Source organism: Dermacentor albipictus, chromosome 7, assembly GCF_038994185.2.
Source record: "Dermacentor albipictus isolate Rhodes 1998 colony chromosome 7, USDA_Dalb.pri_finalv2, whole genome shotgun sequence".
In the NCBI taxonomy this organism is placed as follows: Eukaryota; Metazoa; Arthropoda; class Arachnida; order Ixodida; family Ixodidae; genus Dermacentor; species Dermacentor albipictus.
In genome coordinates this window covers 46,346,674-46,363,849 of record NC_091827.1, presented here as the reverse complement: position 1 = coordinate 46,363,849, position 17,176 = coordinate 46,346,674, and the positions used below count along the sequence as shown (strand labels likewise).

At 50.0% G+C, this 17,176-nt stretch overlaps 1 protein-coding gene across 5 annotated transcripts in view; it reads right to left on the bottom strand.

The window, feature by feature from the left end:
• Positions 1-17,176, bottom strand: part of LOC139047968 (putative epidermal cell surface receptor) — a 171,497-nt gene that overhangs the window by 29,037 nt on the left and 125,284 nt on the right. For 3 of the 5 annotated variants that reach the window (XM_070522193.1, XM_070522196.1, XM_070522197.1), the window contains exons 5-12: positions 16,665-16,800; positions 10,555-10,800; positions 9,196-9,369; positions 8,261-8,386; positions 6,911-7,302; positions 4,364-4,640; positions 3,144-3,395; positions 1,593-1,708 (exon numbers count right to left, since the gene is read on the bottom strand). In XM_070522193.1, coding sequence (XP_070378294.1) covers positions 1,593-1,708; positions 3,144-3,395; positions 4,364-4,640; positions 6,911-7,302; positions 8,261-8,386; positions 9,196-9,369; positions 10,555-10,800; positions 16,665-16,800 — 1,719 coding nt within the window. The remainder of the gene's footprint in view (positions 1-1,592; positions 1,709-3,143; positions 3,396-4,363; positions 4,641-6,910; positions 7,303-8,260; positions 8,387-9,195; positions 9,370-10,554; positions 10,801-16,664; positions 16,801-17,176) is intronic. The other 2 variants (XM_070522194.1, XM_070522195.1) reach the window with 2 other exon arrangements.

Below are 17,176 nucleotides of genomic sequence, written 5' to 3'. Positions count from 1 at the left end.
AGCGACTACGCGCCCCGCATCGGATGCGGTGAGCGTCGAGCAACGCAGCGTTCGGCGCGACAACGAAATGTGCGCCTGAGCAAGCGCCGCACGCCTGAGCCGACGCCGACGACACCGGCTTTTCTTCGACACGAGCTCCTTAACGCTGTCGCGTTAAAATAAAGGCTAGTATGCTTCGCATCCTGGGCCTAAGCTTAGCTAAGCCACAGCCATTTTTTTTTCATCGTCACACAAATCTACTTCCATAGTCTCTGGTAACTCTGTAGATGTGCTACAATGTACTAGATTACGTATCGCCAGAAAGCTTGCAGGCTTTCCGAAAGCAAGTCATTCGGAAGGTGCAGAACCAGAAGAGACCAAAGTAACTAATAATAATAATATTTGGGGTTTTACGTGCCAAAACCACTTTCTGATTATGAGGCACGCCGTAGTGGAGGACTCCGGAAATTTTGACCACCTGGGGTTCTTTAACGTGCACCTAAATCTAAGCACACGGGTGTTTTTGCATTTCGCCCCCATCGAAATGCGGCCGCCGTGGCCGGGATTCGATCCCGCGACCTCGTGCTCAGCTGCCCAACACCATAGCCACTGAGCAACCACGGCGGGTCCAAAGTAACTAGGCTTGCCTTGAATGGAGATGTTCTGCGTGCTTCACGGAAGTAGAAAGACAACTTCAAAGAAGGCAAAGAAGTCTGCGAAACCTGTATGGTCCATCTAAGTAGTGTCTAAATTCGCTTTTGTGACGGCCACGCGCACTCCAGTTACGCCAGCGTGTCCTACGGATGCTCGTCATTCTGCATAAACTGTATAAAGTCTGCTTCTCGTGCATTTCAGCAACAGACCGAGGCCTTTCCAAACGTACAAGGGTAGACATGGGTGAATTAATTTACGCCCAGAAAGCAATCCGAACAACACAAAGGAGTTAAAAGAAGGTTTCAAGTGAACAAAGTAGTCTAACAAAGAAATTCTCAGCCTGGAACCAATATTTCGGCAAATAGACTTTTCTTCGTCAGGGCACTGAGGGTTTGCCTTGCCCCCGACCAAGACAAGCCCCTTCGTCGGAACGTTGGCTTCTGACAGAGTCTCCGTTTGTTCGACCACCGCCGATCACCCGCAGCAAGCAAAGAAGTTACATTTCCCAAGTCTATTCCCAAACAGCGTTCACTGTTTAAAACATGCCACATCTGGTTCGCGAAATTCTCATACTACTAAGAGCTGAACATCTACAGCTCATGCATGGCAGCACTGGCTCACATAAGAGACAAATATTATGCCACTGTACATGCAAGTTTGTTGCTTCGTATATAAAGCACAGCAGTCCAACACGTCAGTAAGGAAGTTCGCAATAGAAGCATATATATTTACTTTTGGTATTCAGATTAAAAAAGACGGAAAAACACTAAGAAACGGTAGCTTACGACTTGCAGCGGCAGTATTGTGACATCGGTATCACATAGTTACGCGAGCTAAGCCAGGAATCTGAACGCGTAAAACTAAAAGCGGTAAGTCACTGTTGATGTCCCGACAGGAAGCAGGCGACGCCCGGATGCACGACACTTGGTTCCCTTGTCTCATAATGACGTCAGGCTCACCTGAATCATAGCGTCGCCGGCCATGTGCGTGGTTCTATTGTCGTGAAGCATGGTCCAACGGATCTTCACGGTGGTGCCATTCTCGGGTTCGGCCATCTCGATAAGCAGCTTCAGGCCTTAAACAGAAACGAACAGAAGCAATCGCATTTACTCGCAGAGGGAAGAAATACAAGAATTCTACCGGACGCGTTCTTGCAACAGATAAATAATTGTTTGGGCGGTTTCGCACGAAGGGCCAAGTATTGACAACAATAGAAATGTTTAGCATGGACGTACTGCTTGGACGGTGTTCTAACTATGCGCGGGTCAGACATGCTGGTGCGACGGAGCAGGCTGCTGCGTACTCCTGCCGAAACTCACTACTCCTGCCTTTACAAAGTATATTCGAAAGCCCGCCGGGATCTCATCATAGCTGTAGCTTTCTGCTGTCGACGTCTCGGTACAAGGTTTGATTTTCTGCTGCGGAGGCCACTTGGCAAGGATCGAAATGCGAGGGCACCCGGATTGTATTTCGAGACTAAATTCGGCTGGTCCTCGCGCGCATAGTTAACCCGGTGAAATACGATATGGCATCTTTCGCCGAATCAATTCCTTATTGACGACCCCATCAAGGATAAATGTTCTTTTTTTAAGAACGAGAGCAACGTTTAAAAGAAGATACAGTAACTAAATACTGTGTTCTTCGCTATGATATTCTTCTAAGCTAATTCTATAACAGGTATGTCAAATATACCAGCTAAACTGAAACAGTGAGGCACATGACAGAACAAGGACGTTGCTGACGGCGCAAGACAGTGCATGCATGACTTTCTCGTCTTTCCCTCAGGTTGTTTCTTGCCCGCACTGAAGCTGTTCGAGGACCCGCCGAGGTAACTCGGCGGCTATGGTGATGCGCTGCCAAGCAGGACGTAACGGGGGTGAGCTTCTTTGCCGCGAAGACCACATTCCGATACGACTTGAATGCAAAAAACGCTATTGCAGCACGCTTTGAATGCTCGTCAAAGAACCCCCGTGGTCGAAATCGATAGGAGGAAGGCCTTCGCGAAAGCCTATTTTCTAGCTGCTGTATTGCTTTTGAGCGTTTAATCGACAGGTCTTGGGAACCATGTGTAGACTCGGCGCGAACCGTCTACTGTGCGCTGAAACTGCTCTCTCTCTCTCTCTCTCTCTCTCTCTCTCTCTCTCTCTCTCTCTCTCTCTCTCTCTCTCTATCTATCTATCTATCTATCTATCTATCTATCTATCTATCTATCTATCTATCTATCTATCTATCTATCTATCTATCTATCTATCTATCTATCTATCCCCATACCTCATTCCCCCAGCGAGGGGTAGCAAACCGGACGTGCGTTTTGGTTAACCTGCCTGCCTTTCCTGTCTTCTCTCTCTCTCTCTCTCTCTCTCTCTCTCCCAATGCTATCAACGAATCAATAAATCGATGAGCTGTTAAAATCACCAGAACCTTTTCGCATAGCCTGGCCTCTATTCATAACATCCGGTATCACGAGACCTCGGAGCAATGTCAACAGCGTGCCGTGAATGTCTACATACCTTCTACGCTGGACGGTGCCTGGGTGTCTCCGGGCGGGCTGCACACCAGAACGCGGCAGCAGGCGTCGTTAGGGTCGGCGACCTCCTTGCAGGTGTCGCCACCGCTGGCACTGATGACGTTGCAACGAGGGAGGCAGGCCAGGTGGCCCTTGCCGCTGCACGTGCACCGGGCTTCGCAGCCGTCGAAGAAGGTCTCGCCGCCCTGGTACACCTTGCCGCGGAACTCGCATCCGTCGAACCGATGGAGCTTGCCTGCGCACAGCGAAGCCCAAAAAGGAGACTCCACGTCAATGCGCTTCGGGGGAATGCGTCACGTCCGGAAAACTGCGGTCGCCTAATGGCGGCTTCGCTAATTACCGCGCAAAGATGTACGTCGGCACCTGAAAGACGGCTGAAAGGCAGTTCCTAAAGTGGTGGCATGGGGAACAAGCAGCGTCAATACTTCCGGTATGACGCAAGATGCACAAGAAAGGAGTTACGTCACCTCACAAAGGTTCACTCACCCAGCCGTTAATTATGAGCAGCATGCATTTTGCAGTAACTTTAACCGTGCACTTTAGATGATATTGTCATTCGAACCTCGTGGCCAAATAGATGTACGACCGGCTTGTGGTTATCACCTGAAACGCAACTGTTTCCTCCGCCTATCGCTATTACTAAGGGGACTGGAGACAAGCTAGGGCAGGATTCCCAAAGAGCCAACGGCCGACTAATTCCTACTTCCTAAATATGCATTCGGATTTAAAGCTTTTCAAATGCTGAACGCGGTGTAGCATTGTAATGCAGCCTATATTTTCAACATCATTCCGTCGTTATTTATTATGCGAAGCATACTAGCCGCACAACCACGCTCTTCCTTGCTGCGCCGCGCGCGGCCGCGTAGCTACCATATGACTTCACAACAGCTGCAAAAACGGAGGCTCAACTCGTGCGCTCGCTTGCGGCCGCGTAGCTACATAGCCGAGTCTCAGCTCGTGCGCTCGCCTGCATGAGTTGTTTCTTCGTCTAGCCGAACCAAATATAGCCAAGCAACAGCAGTTCACCAGGCTAAACAGTGGTTGAACAACTAAAACAAAGGCTAGTATGCTTCGCATCCTGGGCTTAACCTTAGCTAAGCCACAGCCATTTTTTAGTCTGGATCATATGGAAGCATCGACAAAGGGCACATGCACAAGGAACATAGGAGCGAGGGACGTTTCACAAAACCTCCGCGCACTCACCGGGGTAGCCGCCCTGGCGGGACGCGTTGGATGCCCCGTCGCTTCCGATGCTGTTACCCGCGGCGGTGACGTTCGCGGTTCCCAGCGGGTTCTCCGTCACGTTGGCGTCTCCCGGCTCGAGCACGTTGACGACGGTGGTGCGGCCGGTGTCCACGAGCATCTTCTCCGTGACCGTCTCCTGCTCGTAGACGACCGTGGTCGCCGCGGGGTCATCGTCGGCGCCAGCGACAGTGGCGTTGTTTGTCGCCGCGGTCGGCAGCGCGGTCGCAGTGGTCACCTTCAAACGTGCGCGCGAGCGACAGCCGTCGCCGACATGCATCACTCACGTGCATTTCCATTTCGCCCGGCACTTTTTGGCGACCGATACTTAGAGACAACTCGTACCAATAGGGTTTCGCTGCTGCTTTAGATATGCGTGCGACTGGACTCGAGACCGTTCACCGAGTCGAAGATACTCGGACCGTGGCCACACACGTCACTGGCTCGAAAAGCGATTCATGCACTAGTGCAGCACTTGAAGTGCACGGGCTTAAGAGACCGTTAATAGTGTCCCTGCGTGTAGTGTCCCTCCCACACGTGCTCGGTGCTTACTCTCTCCCTTTCTTCCTCTTTATATTCCCCTTTCCCCCACCCCCAGTGTAGGGTAGCAAACCGGATGCTGTTCTGGTTGACCTCCCTGCCTCTTTCCTACCCTTGTTTTCTCTCTCTTTCTCTCTTAGATATGCGTGATCGCTGGAGCCGTTACGGGTGGGTGGCGCGGGGTTTCTCTGAATTCGCCTTCTGTGTGGCACCCACGTCTATAGCGAGTCGCGACACAGCGCCTGTGTCGTGTGCCGCTTACATGTGTCCCGTTGTTTGCGCTGTTTGCTAAGGCATGTGTCCCTATGTCACCTTGCAGATCCTTTGGACGGAAGCGTCGATGCAATCGCGCTCCAGTGATTTCGAGGGTATTACGCTCGCGACTAGAACTGTTCGTGGCGAACTATGACGGTACTTTGCTAGTTAGCTAAATTCCTTGTCAGCTTATGAGAAAATGTTTGAGAGAAAGGCACGGGGAAAATGGACACCGTCTGCGTCATCCTTCTTAAGATCGAGTTCTGTCGAGTGGCCCTTTGCTGCGAACTTCGCCGTCCCTGATAAAAGCATTTTGAGTTCTACGTTCACTGCACGTGACAGTTGAGATTCTTCTGAGGTCTGCTCCTTGCCCGATGGTGAAATGGAAAAGGTATGCTCGTTACTCTGACTTGGAATGATGATCATGTGCACCATCTCTTTATATATAGCTTCAGTTGATTCAAACCTCATAATATATTTTCTTCTATTAACCACTCTCAAGGCACACTGGTAGCGCGAGCTTCTGCGAAACAGTTTTGGAGCTGCTATTTCATTTACCCATGCACTCCCATGAGCTATCCGGACCAGAGATTCCGCGAAAAAGAACCAATTTTATTTTTTCCCCTGTGAATGTAACTTGAAAAGGAGGTCTACCACCCAAATTGGGCGTTACAAACGTTTTACATTGCACCCACAAATTTCAGTTTACGCGTTTGAATTACGAAAAAAAATTCAGATATTTTTATTTTCTCTATTGCAGAGCCTGCGGTCCGCATACTAATGCTCCCGGGGGTAGGTGTAGTAGAACATGCACAATACAAGAACACCAATATTTCCGATAGTTTTTTTTTTTCACTCATTTTATCCGAGGGAGAATTAACACCTCGCGAATCGGCCCTCCGGAAATCAATAAGACTACATTTCCCGAACGCACACGATACTGAAGTCGGTATAAACGGGAACGCCACACATACACAACGCTCCAGCGCAATCATCATCACCACGTGCGGACCCCCGGCGACACGCACGTCTATACGTTCAAATTTTCAGGCAGCCATAGAGTTTCTCACTACAACACCTAGAGGGTAATCTGGCGCCACCGTCTATGGGGGTTTCTTAAGGGGGCACCGTGCCGTCATGGGAATGACGGTATATGTGTCTGTGAGGCTCGTGTTGGCTGGTGTTGTAAGAGGCTTCGTCTAAAACGTGGATATGGCTACGCAAATAACGCGTTCTCAAAGTAAAATCTTCATAAAATGTTTCCCTTCACGCAGATTACGTCTTTACTCACCCACGATGCATGACCAAGCGAAGAAAAGCAAGAACAGACGACCAACTGTTTCAAAGCGAGCGCGAACCTTGTCGTCTGTCCTCCAACTTTAGCGGCCCGCTGATACTTCTTACGTAACATGTAGTCGTAAACACAATAACAAGTTCTCATAGTTAAACAAAACATGATTTCGCGCAATAATAAAGCTAAAACAGCTTTTCACGTGCTGTTCTAGTAGAAAATGAATCATTGTGACAGACGGAACGGTATTTGCCAAGCGCGTCTTCAAGCTGTCCTGTCTCTACGAGAACGATGCCAATCCGAATCCACAATATACCGGCATTCCCATGCATACCACAGCGCAGCAGCGCCAGATTTCCCTCTAGGTAATGTAGTGAGAAACTCTATGCAGGCAGCAACCAAGAACTATAGATATATCATACCCCGACGTCGTTCTTGACGTAACCGGTCTCGTTTCCGGCTGCTTCCGAACTCCGTCCGGGTGCCGTCACGTTCTGGATCGCCACGGTTCGGTTGGGCGACGCTTCGCAGGCCAGGATCTTGCAGCACGGGTCGTTGGGGTCCGTGAGGATCTCGCAGCCCGGGTCGAGGTTGCCCGTGGGCGGTTCCTCGAGCGTGAACAGGCACCGCTGCTGGCACTCGACCTCGGTCTGGTCGGTGCAGTGGCACTTGAGTCCGCAGCCGTCGTAGAAGTACTCGTCCACGGGGTACGTCCGGTTCTTGTAGACGCAGGTGTCCGAAGGGGAAGGCGTCGACGAGTGGTCGTCGGTGCCGGGCTCGGACGAAGTGTCGGCGGGGACTACCCCGTTGCCTCCTGCAACGAGCAGAGACAGAGAGCAAACAAAAAAATATATGTGTTACTTTCTCAGAAAGTGCCCGTAAAGATTGCGAAACACTTTCCCTTCAAGAAGAAACGTAATTCCAACGGCGATACTGAAGTACCAAAGCGCCGAACAGACGACACGAGAAGAGGCACGGACGACACCAACGGTGGATGACACGGACTTGTGTCGTCTGTTTGGCGCTTTAGTACTTCAGCAACATGCACCAACTAGCACAACAAAATGTTCTACATTATAACTGTGCTAGAACAAAACAAAAAAGTGAAATCGGGGGGATTTTCTTGCGCGAAAGAGTTAAGACTTGGATGATTTTATAGAATTGCTTTCTCAAGCAGGTAATCTCCATGTTCCCTTCGTCGCACTACGTATGAACATGAGGATGAATGAACTTAAGAACAGATACGAAAATTATTGTACTTTCCAAACAGTCTTTTAGTTATTTATTAAACGCAATAAGTAGTCCGTGGCTACTCTCGTGTTGCATTTAATTCCAATGTGAAACCAAGGAAAAAGTTCAAGGCTACTTAATGGCCGTAACATGCGCTCCACATATCACTAATCGCCAACTTGAAAAACAAAGATTCGTTCTCATTTCTTCGGTTTTGAACGGCAGGTTTTGTCGAGAAGCCCGCCAAGAGGAAAAGCTCCTGCGCACTTTGTTAAAGGCTTTTTGAGTGCAATTTTCCAGTCTACACACGGAAGCCTTCGCTTGACTACACCAGGGAAAACATCTGGGACACATCGTTGGCATGCCATGAAATAAAAAAAGGCAAGGGAGGGGCTGCGGTGTCAAGCAAAGTGAACAAGCGGATAAGAAGCACGGCCCCCAAGATCGGGTGACACGCGGTGTACGAGCCACGCGCGCCGCCGGATCTCGGAGGCCATGGTGATGGCGGGCAACATTGGGGTTAGTCGCGTTCGCAGACCGACCTTGTGAGCATCCCATGGTTGCGTTGTTAGGATCGCCGCTGTATCCGCTCCTACACCGGCATACGGGCGAAGCGTTCTCCAGCATGCAGAGCGCGTTGGGTCCGCAGAACACGTTGTCGCACGGGTCTGCGTCACACCACACACACAGGCGGTAGAGTCGGGGATTCGCGCAATCCGGGCGGCACGAGAAAAAAAAAAGCGCTCATTCCGCGGACTTCGCTCAACACTGCAGCGACGCGATATACATGCGCGCCCTGTTAATTGGGCCATTCGACAGATTTGTAGGGGGTCGAGTCACGCGTTGATCACGTGACGTTGCAACACACCCAGACTCGTGACTGGACGCGGCCCCGAGCAGCTATTTCCTGTCCCACTCAGTAAATCTGCAGTGCGGTCGACTAGCTTGAAACTGTGTTGCAATACACGAATGCGTCTAAAAAGGAAACCGTACTTTCCTGCACCCAGTACTTGAAGACAATGATAAATCGCTGTATTCGTATTGGACGCGCTTTCGAAAATGATTTGCAGTGGCTTAGTAAGAAATATTTTGGGGGAAGGGGGAAGGGGAGGGGGAAGGAGCCACTCACGTGACCAAGACCGGGAGGGGGGAGAGGAGGCTGGGCAGACGGCATGCTGGCACACACAGAAATTTCGGAGAGGGGGGCTCTCGCTTCCCTTAGCTAGCGCCCTGCTGCTTTGCAAAAGAATCCAGAGCATCTAGAAGCCATATTTAGGCCACCGCGTCCGTATGACGCTAAGTGCAAGAGGCAAAGGGCTGCACTACCGCGCTATTGCACCCGCCAACAATAAAGCACGTCATTTCACGGTCGCCGTTCTGCAGGTCACTCCGACACGATGCTCTCGCGCGAGACCGACTCTCATCCCTATTCGGGCGACACCAAGCGGTGACGCCAAGGTACGTTTCCCGGACTGACCTTTGCCCGAGAAGGGCTCGACGCAAACGGCCCCGCCGCAGGAGCTGGGGCAGCACTTGAGCACGCCGGCGCACTCGAAGTCGCTGTTGCACTCGTTGGAGCACGAGTCCGGGTCCGTGCTCTGGTCCTCCACGATCTCAGGACAGTGGCCGCTCTTCTGGCTGTACGTCCGCACTGCGCGAAGACGGCGAAACAGCGTTGTACCAAGGAGAAGCTGATGGACAATCGGATCCCTTTTTTTTTTTCAGAACCCTAGGACTTCAAAGCATCCAAATGAGGCGAACGTGACAACGGCTATACAAGAGTCCAAAACTGTCATTCACTGGAAACGTTTGTCATGCGCTTGCATTTCAATTTGTTTTGCTTTTTTTTTGCTTTGCTCAATCAAGGAACAGAAGAAATACTGAAGAAATACAAGAATAGGGCTAAATGTTTGAGGCCCTTGAGAAGAGCTACTCTTCCAAGCCGATTGCACGCTCTAAGAAACCAAGCAGACAGTGCGCCTAATATTTCTCCTATTTTATTCTTTTACTTCGATGCCTACTGCCTCATTTACCTCAAACATTAGCTTTCAATTTATTTCCCTCCTCCTGCCTTTCTTTCTCGTTGTTATTTGCATGCATTTTACTTAGTAATTGAAGTATTGAACTGCAGCTGCCAGTGAAAGCGCTTTACACACACTGACATCTTTACCTTGTTCCGTATCCCTTACCTTCCTTCCGTTGTTTATTTGCGCGTTTAGATATATGACACTCCGAAGGCTTCAGACAAGGTGACACGAACCAGTACGAACACTAACCCTCGTATTCACAAATGCACCTCATCTTGAAGCGCAAGCTTGACTTGACCGAAGGGACGCCTGTCATGAACGCCACAAAGGAAACGCTATGAGCGTCGTAGGCACGTTCACGCGAGGAGTCATTTATATAAATATCAAGTCAAGCGCGGGCTTCAAGTTAAGCTGCATTTTTTTAATACGGAGCTACATGTGTCTGCTCCCTCAAGGCTTAAGTAAAGAAAGAAAGAAAGAAAGAAAGAAAGAAAGAAAGAAAGAAAGAGAGAAAGAAAGAAAGAAAGAAAGAAAGAAAGAAAGAAAGAAAGAAAGAAAGAAAGAAAGAAAGAAGGAAGGAAGGAAGGAAGGAAGGAAGGAAGGAAGGAAGGAAGGAAGGAAGGAAGGAAGGAAGGAAGGAAGGAAGGAAGGAAGGAAGGAAACCGCACACATATATATAGATATTTCTTTCCATCTCATAGAGTTGTATACTGCAGGCGAAAGGACATCGAAGTCGCTAAGAATTGACGTGGCTCAAAAAATTCAACACTTGTCATTTTCACTGTTCAAGCAACGGGAGGTGGACTTACGCGAGGGGTCGTGGTGCGGGTGGTTCTTGCTGTGCGCGCACCGGACGCTGACGCAGCAGGGGTCGTCGGGCAGCGCCTTCTCGTAGCAGAGCGGGTCCGAGGCCATGGCGCCCGCCCGCACGTACGGCTCCTGGCAGCGCTCCTTGCAGTCGCCTTCGTCGTTGCCCCGGCACACGCATCGCAGGTCGCAGCCCTCGGTGAACTCGTCGCCCACGCGGTACGTGCGGTTGTAGCGGACGCAGCCGTCTGGAAGCGACGTCGACAAGGGTGACGTATACACGTCACGTGAGCGAGAGCCTCTTTTGAAGGGCACCTCACGCCAATGCTTGCAGATTGGAACCCCACAAAAAGTGCACTGAAGTCGGCTTTGTCGTCTGTTCGTCTAAACGCGCCTTCTGGAAGCGACTTCGACAAGGGTGACGCGTCAGATGCGCGAGAATGCAGGGCCTAACTGCAGGGTTACATTGTGGCGCCGTCTCTTTTGAAGGGCCCCTCACGCCAATCTTTGCGGAATGGGAACCCACAAGAACTGCACCGGAGTCGGCTTTGTCGTCTGTTCGTGTAAACACGCAGCTAATCAAGGCCGCGTGGTATATTCCCTATATATTCTGCTTATATGCTCACTGTATCGTGCACACGTTCCTCTATAATTCGGGCACGTGGTATCCGCAGTATGCGGAAGAACTAATAAAAACGGAATCACGAGCCATTCCACTCTGCGAAGTTGGGTGACCGGCGAAGCTGTGTAGCACACGACAAAGAGGTTACACATACTTTTAAACAAAGGTACCGACACATTTGTCTTGATCGGTGGTCATCGTGACGAAAGGTTTCATATACAAGCTCGTTCATTTGTGTTATACATTCCTTATATACGCTGGTGTTTTCATTTCGCGATATGCTGAGGCAAAGAATTTTATACCGAAATCACCGTACCGACTGGCAGTGGGCCAGTGCCGTCGACGCATTCCCAGAGTGAGGGGCATACGGGAACGCTAGCATGATGACTGGCATCACAGGGGGCTGTTCAAGAAGACGACGACGGACACGCCAGCAATGGCACGAGCCAGTGCTGGTGATGATAGTTTTTGCTCACACAGGTTTGTTGACGGACGCGAAAAATCCGCGGAGCCCTACCCACAAAGAGCTTCGCTGTAAAAGTTGACACGCCATACCGGCCCTGCGGAAATGGAAGTCCAGCGAAGCTGTTGCATAACCACCACTACAACTGCTGTGAGGGGTTTGTAATGCTTAATTTATGGTTCCGATGGTTGTTTGAGTTTGTTCTTAATTGAAACGCACGCTGTTCTGTGTGTTACATAGGTGATTTCAATGAATGTATGCGCTGTTCGCTACACTTTGCTGAGCGCTTGTAGCCTCTGCCTTACGGGGGTATGAGCCATTGCTTGTGGCAGTATGGGCCGTTGCATTTCTTGCTTGCTTGCGAGGGTGGGCCATTCATTGCTTACGGGGTTACGAGCCGCTACTGCTGATGACAGATGTTTGTGTTGAGCTTGTTCTTTATAGAAACGTACGCTGTTCGGTACGTTCTATCGTTGTACGCGTGATTTGAATGAATGTATGCACTGTTCGCGTGACTTTGCTGAGTGTGTGTAGCCTCTTTATATAGAGGGGGTTCAGTCATTGCATTTTATCTTGATTAGGGGGGTATGAGCCATTGCTGATGATGATCATTTCTGCTCATGGACGGACACGAAAAATGCCGACCACCGAGAGGCTCTTACAGCTTCGCTGTAAAAATAAAATAACAGTGCCCAGAGATCAATATACTGTGGCTCGCTCACAGCAAATGCTCGCCGCATTGAATGCGTGTGACCCCGATGAAGAAAAAAAAGAAAGCTTACAAGGAAGGAGATTAGTATTGCGCAAAGAGTTACGTGGCGTCCACAAAGCGAAATTCAGAGCCCATTCATACCGGGCAACGCTATGCAATGGAATATACAAGCATTTGGTCATGCACGCATAAAGGCAACAGCGACGTAATACAGGACTGAAACAAACAGAACAAAAAGAAAGAAAGAAAGAAAGAAAGAAAGAAAGAAAGAAAGAAAGAAAGAAAGAAAGAAAGAAAGAAAATAAAACAAAACAAAACAAAACAGAAAGAAAGGGGAAAAGAGACAAGTTCTTTGTGATCCAACCTTGAGTCCGAAATGCCTGCGTCTGCATGGGGGGTAAGCTCGGCCACGTCTCTAGTTGCGCACACCGACCGACCAACCGACCGACGTATCTTGGGACTTTTTTTATTTCCCCCACGCGGGGTCGCCAATGAGGTCAGGGAGACAACGCGCAGGACCGTCATCGGCAGGGGAGGGGGTGCCGCTCTCACCGCCCCTGTTTATAGTTTTCCTCGTGCGGGACTGCGGCGCGCTCTTCAATGCATATATGTACGCAGATATGTAGCCCAAGCTCTCGTGCCCTTGGGATGCACGAGAAACACAAATACCGAGTCACGGTACCCATTCACAGCCAGTGGGTCGCGCATTCCTTGTCGCATACGACACCGTCCGGCCGCTGATCGAACCGATCACGACCCACATATGTACACGTCGCCTGCGGGCGCTCCCCCCTCGAGCGATTGTATGCGTGCCGAGATAACCGCTGAATATCGCGCTGCGAATAACGAGAACAAGGCGTGGAACGTGGTGCGTACGTCTCGGTACCTCTTCTGATTAAACGTGCGGCTGTAAAATTCTCTAAAATATGCAGAACGCACTCCAGCATCTAAAAAAAATAACGCTGGAACGTTGACCTCTAGGCACCTACAAACAGCTGCAGCAGCAGCCTCTATACGTTGCTGTGGGCGGGTTTTGTGACACAACGACTGTACTCGTAGAGAGACCGGAGAACCGATTGGAAGCCCCGTAGAAACGAGCTGCTCAACGCTTTCGAACGCTCTAATAGCAGACATCGTTATCATCACCACCACTATCATCATCGTAGTAGTCGTCATCATCATCATCATCATATTCATTACAGGAGTCTCCCGGAAATCAAAAGGTCCCTGTGTGGCGTCAGCTGCTTATGTCTTATGCCTGCAGATATCTTCGTCTGATCACACCACCCGATTCTCGGCTGTCATCGACTGGTTTTCCTTCCCTTCCGCCAAAGCCTTTAATTCTGCTGCTTCCTTAATCTCAATTATAGAATATCAGTGTTCTAGTCAATACTGTCTTTATATTGCATTTTAACGTCACGCCTGTAAGGCATTTCGTTCCATCGCTCGTCGCACGATTTTCAGTCCTTATGAAGTCACGTCGTTATGCTTAAAGTTTACTTCAAGTAACTCAAGTAACGGTGTAGGTAAATGGTTCTTCTTAATTTACTCAATTGCAATATCCTAACTTTTGGATCCTTTGTCGACGTGTACAAAGCACGTGATGGGACAAATGTTTCCCGCGCATTTTTCCACGGCACACCGCTTTCTTTTTTTTTCCCCTTTTCTTCTCCCTCCCCGACTCCACAACAGACGGTGCTTTTAATCGAAGATTCACGGCGGTTCCATGCGCCATCAGCAACCTCCAATGGAGCATCGCGAACCGTAAAATTAGTCTCGGGAGAAAATTGCAGGCTCCGACTAGCGATAAATACATGCATTTGCGGCCACGGCACTCCGGTCGATTTGGCCTTTCCGGGCACGATTCCAAGGTTACGTGCGAAAGAGTGCCCTGTCCCAAGCGAAGCGCACGTTCTCGTGACAAAGGGACGTTCGATGCATGCCGCAGCTATTGCGATACCGGCTCTCTCGGGCGTGAATGACTGCCATATAATTCGCCGTGCATTGTATTTCTGTATTGCATTGTATTTCTGAAGCGCGAATGTCGAATGAGTACGGATACCGGGCGCGCGACTTGTGTTGGGGACCGCATAATATACGCGCGAGAAACACGCAAGAAAAAAGTGGAACGGCGATAACAAAGTATCCCTTGAGGTGGTTGCCTGGCCGAATGACAGACATGGAAGACACGAGAGACAGGCACTGCATACAGGCAGACAAAACAGGCCCGACCAACAGATTTACATGACAGACGCGATAGGATAGACAGGCACAATAGGCACACACACGCAAACACACACACAGACACTCGTAACAGACACGGATTGCAGCTTTGGTGAGAGTGTGTGAGATAGGGAAATATAAGGTCACATACAGGGAGGTTAAGAACAATGAATGTTTTGGTGGTTGCCTTGTACTGGCTGTAGGGAAAATGGCGGGAAGAATGAGGTGGTATTCATTAATGCGTGGTTCTACGTACGTCCTAGGCACTGAAGTGCCACTGCGGCTTGCACGAGGACGCACACACGCGCTTAAGAGGCTTTATGTCACGGTGCAGCGTGGGCAAAACGCGCCACTGAAAAGGGGACGTACGAACTCGGTAGGCGGAACATTCGCGAGAAAATAAAAAAAAAGCTGACAGCTGCAGTCGTCAACGTCGCGCCAACTCACCGAGAAGACCGACGACGAAGCCGTGGGCGTGGCGTGACTCCTTAGTTGACGTGAATGCGCGCAACGCGAAGTGTGAAAGCGGTTGCGTAAAGGCCTTACTTTTGCAAGGTAGGCCACTTGTTCCCGGAAAGCCGCCAGCCATGACAAGCCGCATTTGTCGCGAGACTGTTGGCTACCTCGTTTCGAGCGTTCTTTCAGACTTCCACGCTCCTGTGCTTGCTAACGGACCTTCCCACCTCCGGTTTTGACATCCATTTTGTTGCTTCAGCTAGCAAAGACGTCTGCATCGTTTCTACGTGAGGATGTACTTCAAGCATATCACTACGCCTTTCGCCATGCTTGACGGTAACCGTACCGCCAAGTGATGTCCAATCACGGTATTGAGAAGTTCTGGGGAGTCTTCTGCACATTACAGCGATACAACAATAGGAACGCTGAATGTAATTTAGCAGTGCTATTACATGCAGGATAGCACAGTGTGTAGCATTGTCCTAATAGCACCGTCATATGCGTATGTAGCTGTTAGTTCTAATGTACATCGTGTCGACGGCTGTGCACATTGTGACGACGAGAACTTCAAGGTGCGTGACAGATTTCTGCCCCGATTAGGAAACACAAAGGAAAATGGTAATACCCGAGAACAAGGAGACGGTGAGACACTGAGAGAGCACGTACGCTTCAGTGGAGCACTAGCTCAACGTCTGTCTGCAGTGAGTGAGTGAGTGAGTGAGCGAGAGAGTGAGTGAGCGAATGAGTGAGTGAGCGAATGAGTGAGTGAGCGAGAGAGTGAGCGAGAGAGTGAGTGAGCGAGAGAGTGAGCGAGAGAGTGAGCGAGAGAGTGAGTGAGCGAGAGAGTGAGCGAGAGAGTGAGCGAGAGAGTGAGCGAGAGAGTGAGCGAGAGAGTGAGCGAGCGAGCGAGCGAGCGAGTGAGTGAGTGAGTGAGTGAGTGAGTGAGTGAGTGAGTGAGTGAGTGAGTGAGTGAGTGAGTGAGTGAGTGAGTGAGTGAGTGAGTGAGTGAGTGAGTGAGTGAGTGAGTGAGTGAGTGAGCGAGCGAGCGAGCGAGCGAGCGAGTGAGTGAGTGAGTGAGTGAGTGAGTGAGTGAGTGAGTGAGTGAGTGAGTGAGTGAGTGAGAGTTCTTGGTCTTCATTCAAGCACTTCACAGCGGAAATGTGCCTCGACTGTCCTTCGGCATTTCCTTGTGAACAGTGACCTACTTTGATGTAATTTGCAAACTTCGTTACAAACTCTACTTACAACAACGTGTCTGATCCAAGTTCACATGGGCAATGCAAGAATGTACGCGTTACACTAGCGCTTTTATTCCACAGTGCTATGAGATTATGTATCACACTGAAGAGCGCGCGTATGGGAAGCCTCTGTGGTTAACCCTAGTTTCTTGGTTTCGAGTGGCCTTCTTAGCGTAGCCTCAGCATGCATGTGTCTGGACGGTATCTTTCTGGGTGCTATAAATCAAAGAAACAGAGTTGATTTCTTAAATGTGGCTGATAAGTAGCCTCCTGTCTCGTGGTCAACCTTCACATCAAACAACTACAAAGAGCCATAAATAACAGCCGACATGAATGTCCGCGGAGATTCGGACATGCGAAGGAACAAGGGCATTGATATGTAGGTGGCGAGTACTGACCAGCCGTGAAGACAGTGAGGATCTCAGAGGTGGCGCCGAGCTTGCCAGCTTCCTTGTCGTCCCAGACAGACACCTGCACCTGGTAGCCAGTCTGTGGCTTCAGGTTGTCCAGGGTAGCCAGCGGTATGTTGCCGAACTGCGAACAGTAGGGCAATGGGAAATCCACTGATACAAACGCCTCGTTTCTTTTTTACACACACATTCTTTCCCTTGCATTGTTTAGAGTTTTTTTTTCCACGGCATAGCAAGGTATGAACCAACAAGCCCTACTAACAAAAGAGGAAGGACAGTAATGAGATCAACATGCATGTCAAAAAAGTCATTGTCAGTCCAAAGAAAAGCTACGTCATTGTGTGCGGTGGGAATCGGTGACCTTTGGCTACGCCACCATGCTCGTCCATGGACTTAATCGGCAATTCGTTCCGTTGGTGAATCCAGCTGACGGTAGAGCCTACCCGACCGTCAGCGCACACGACTCCAGACAGGCAAACGGTCCTCAATGACTCAAGCTC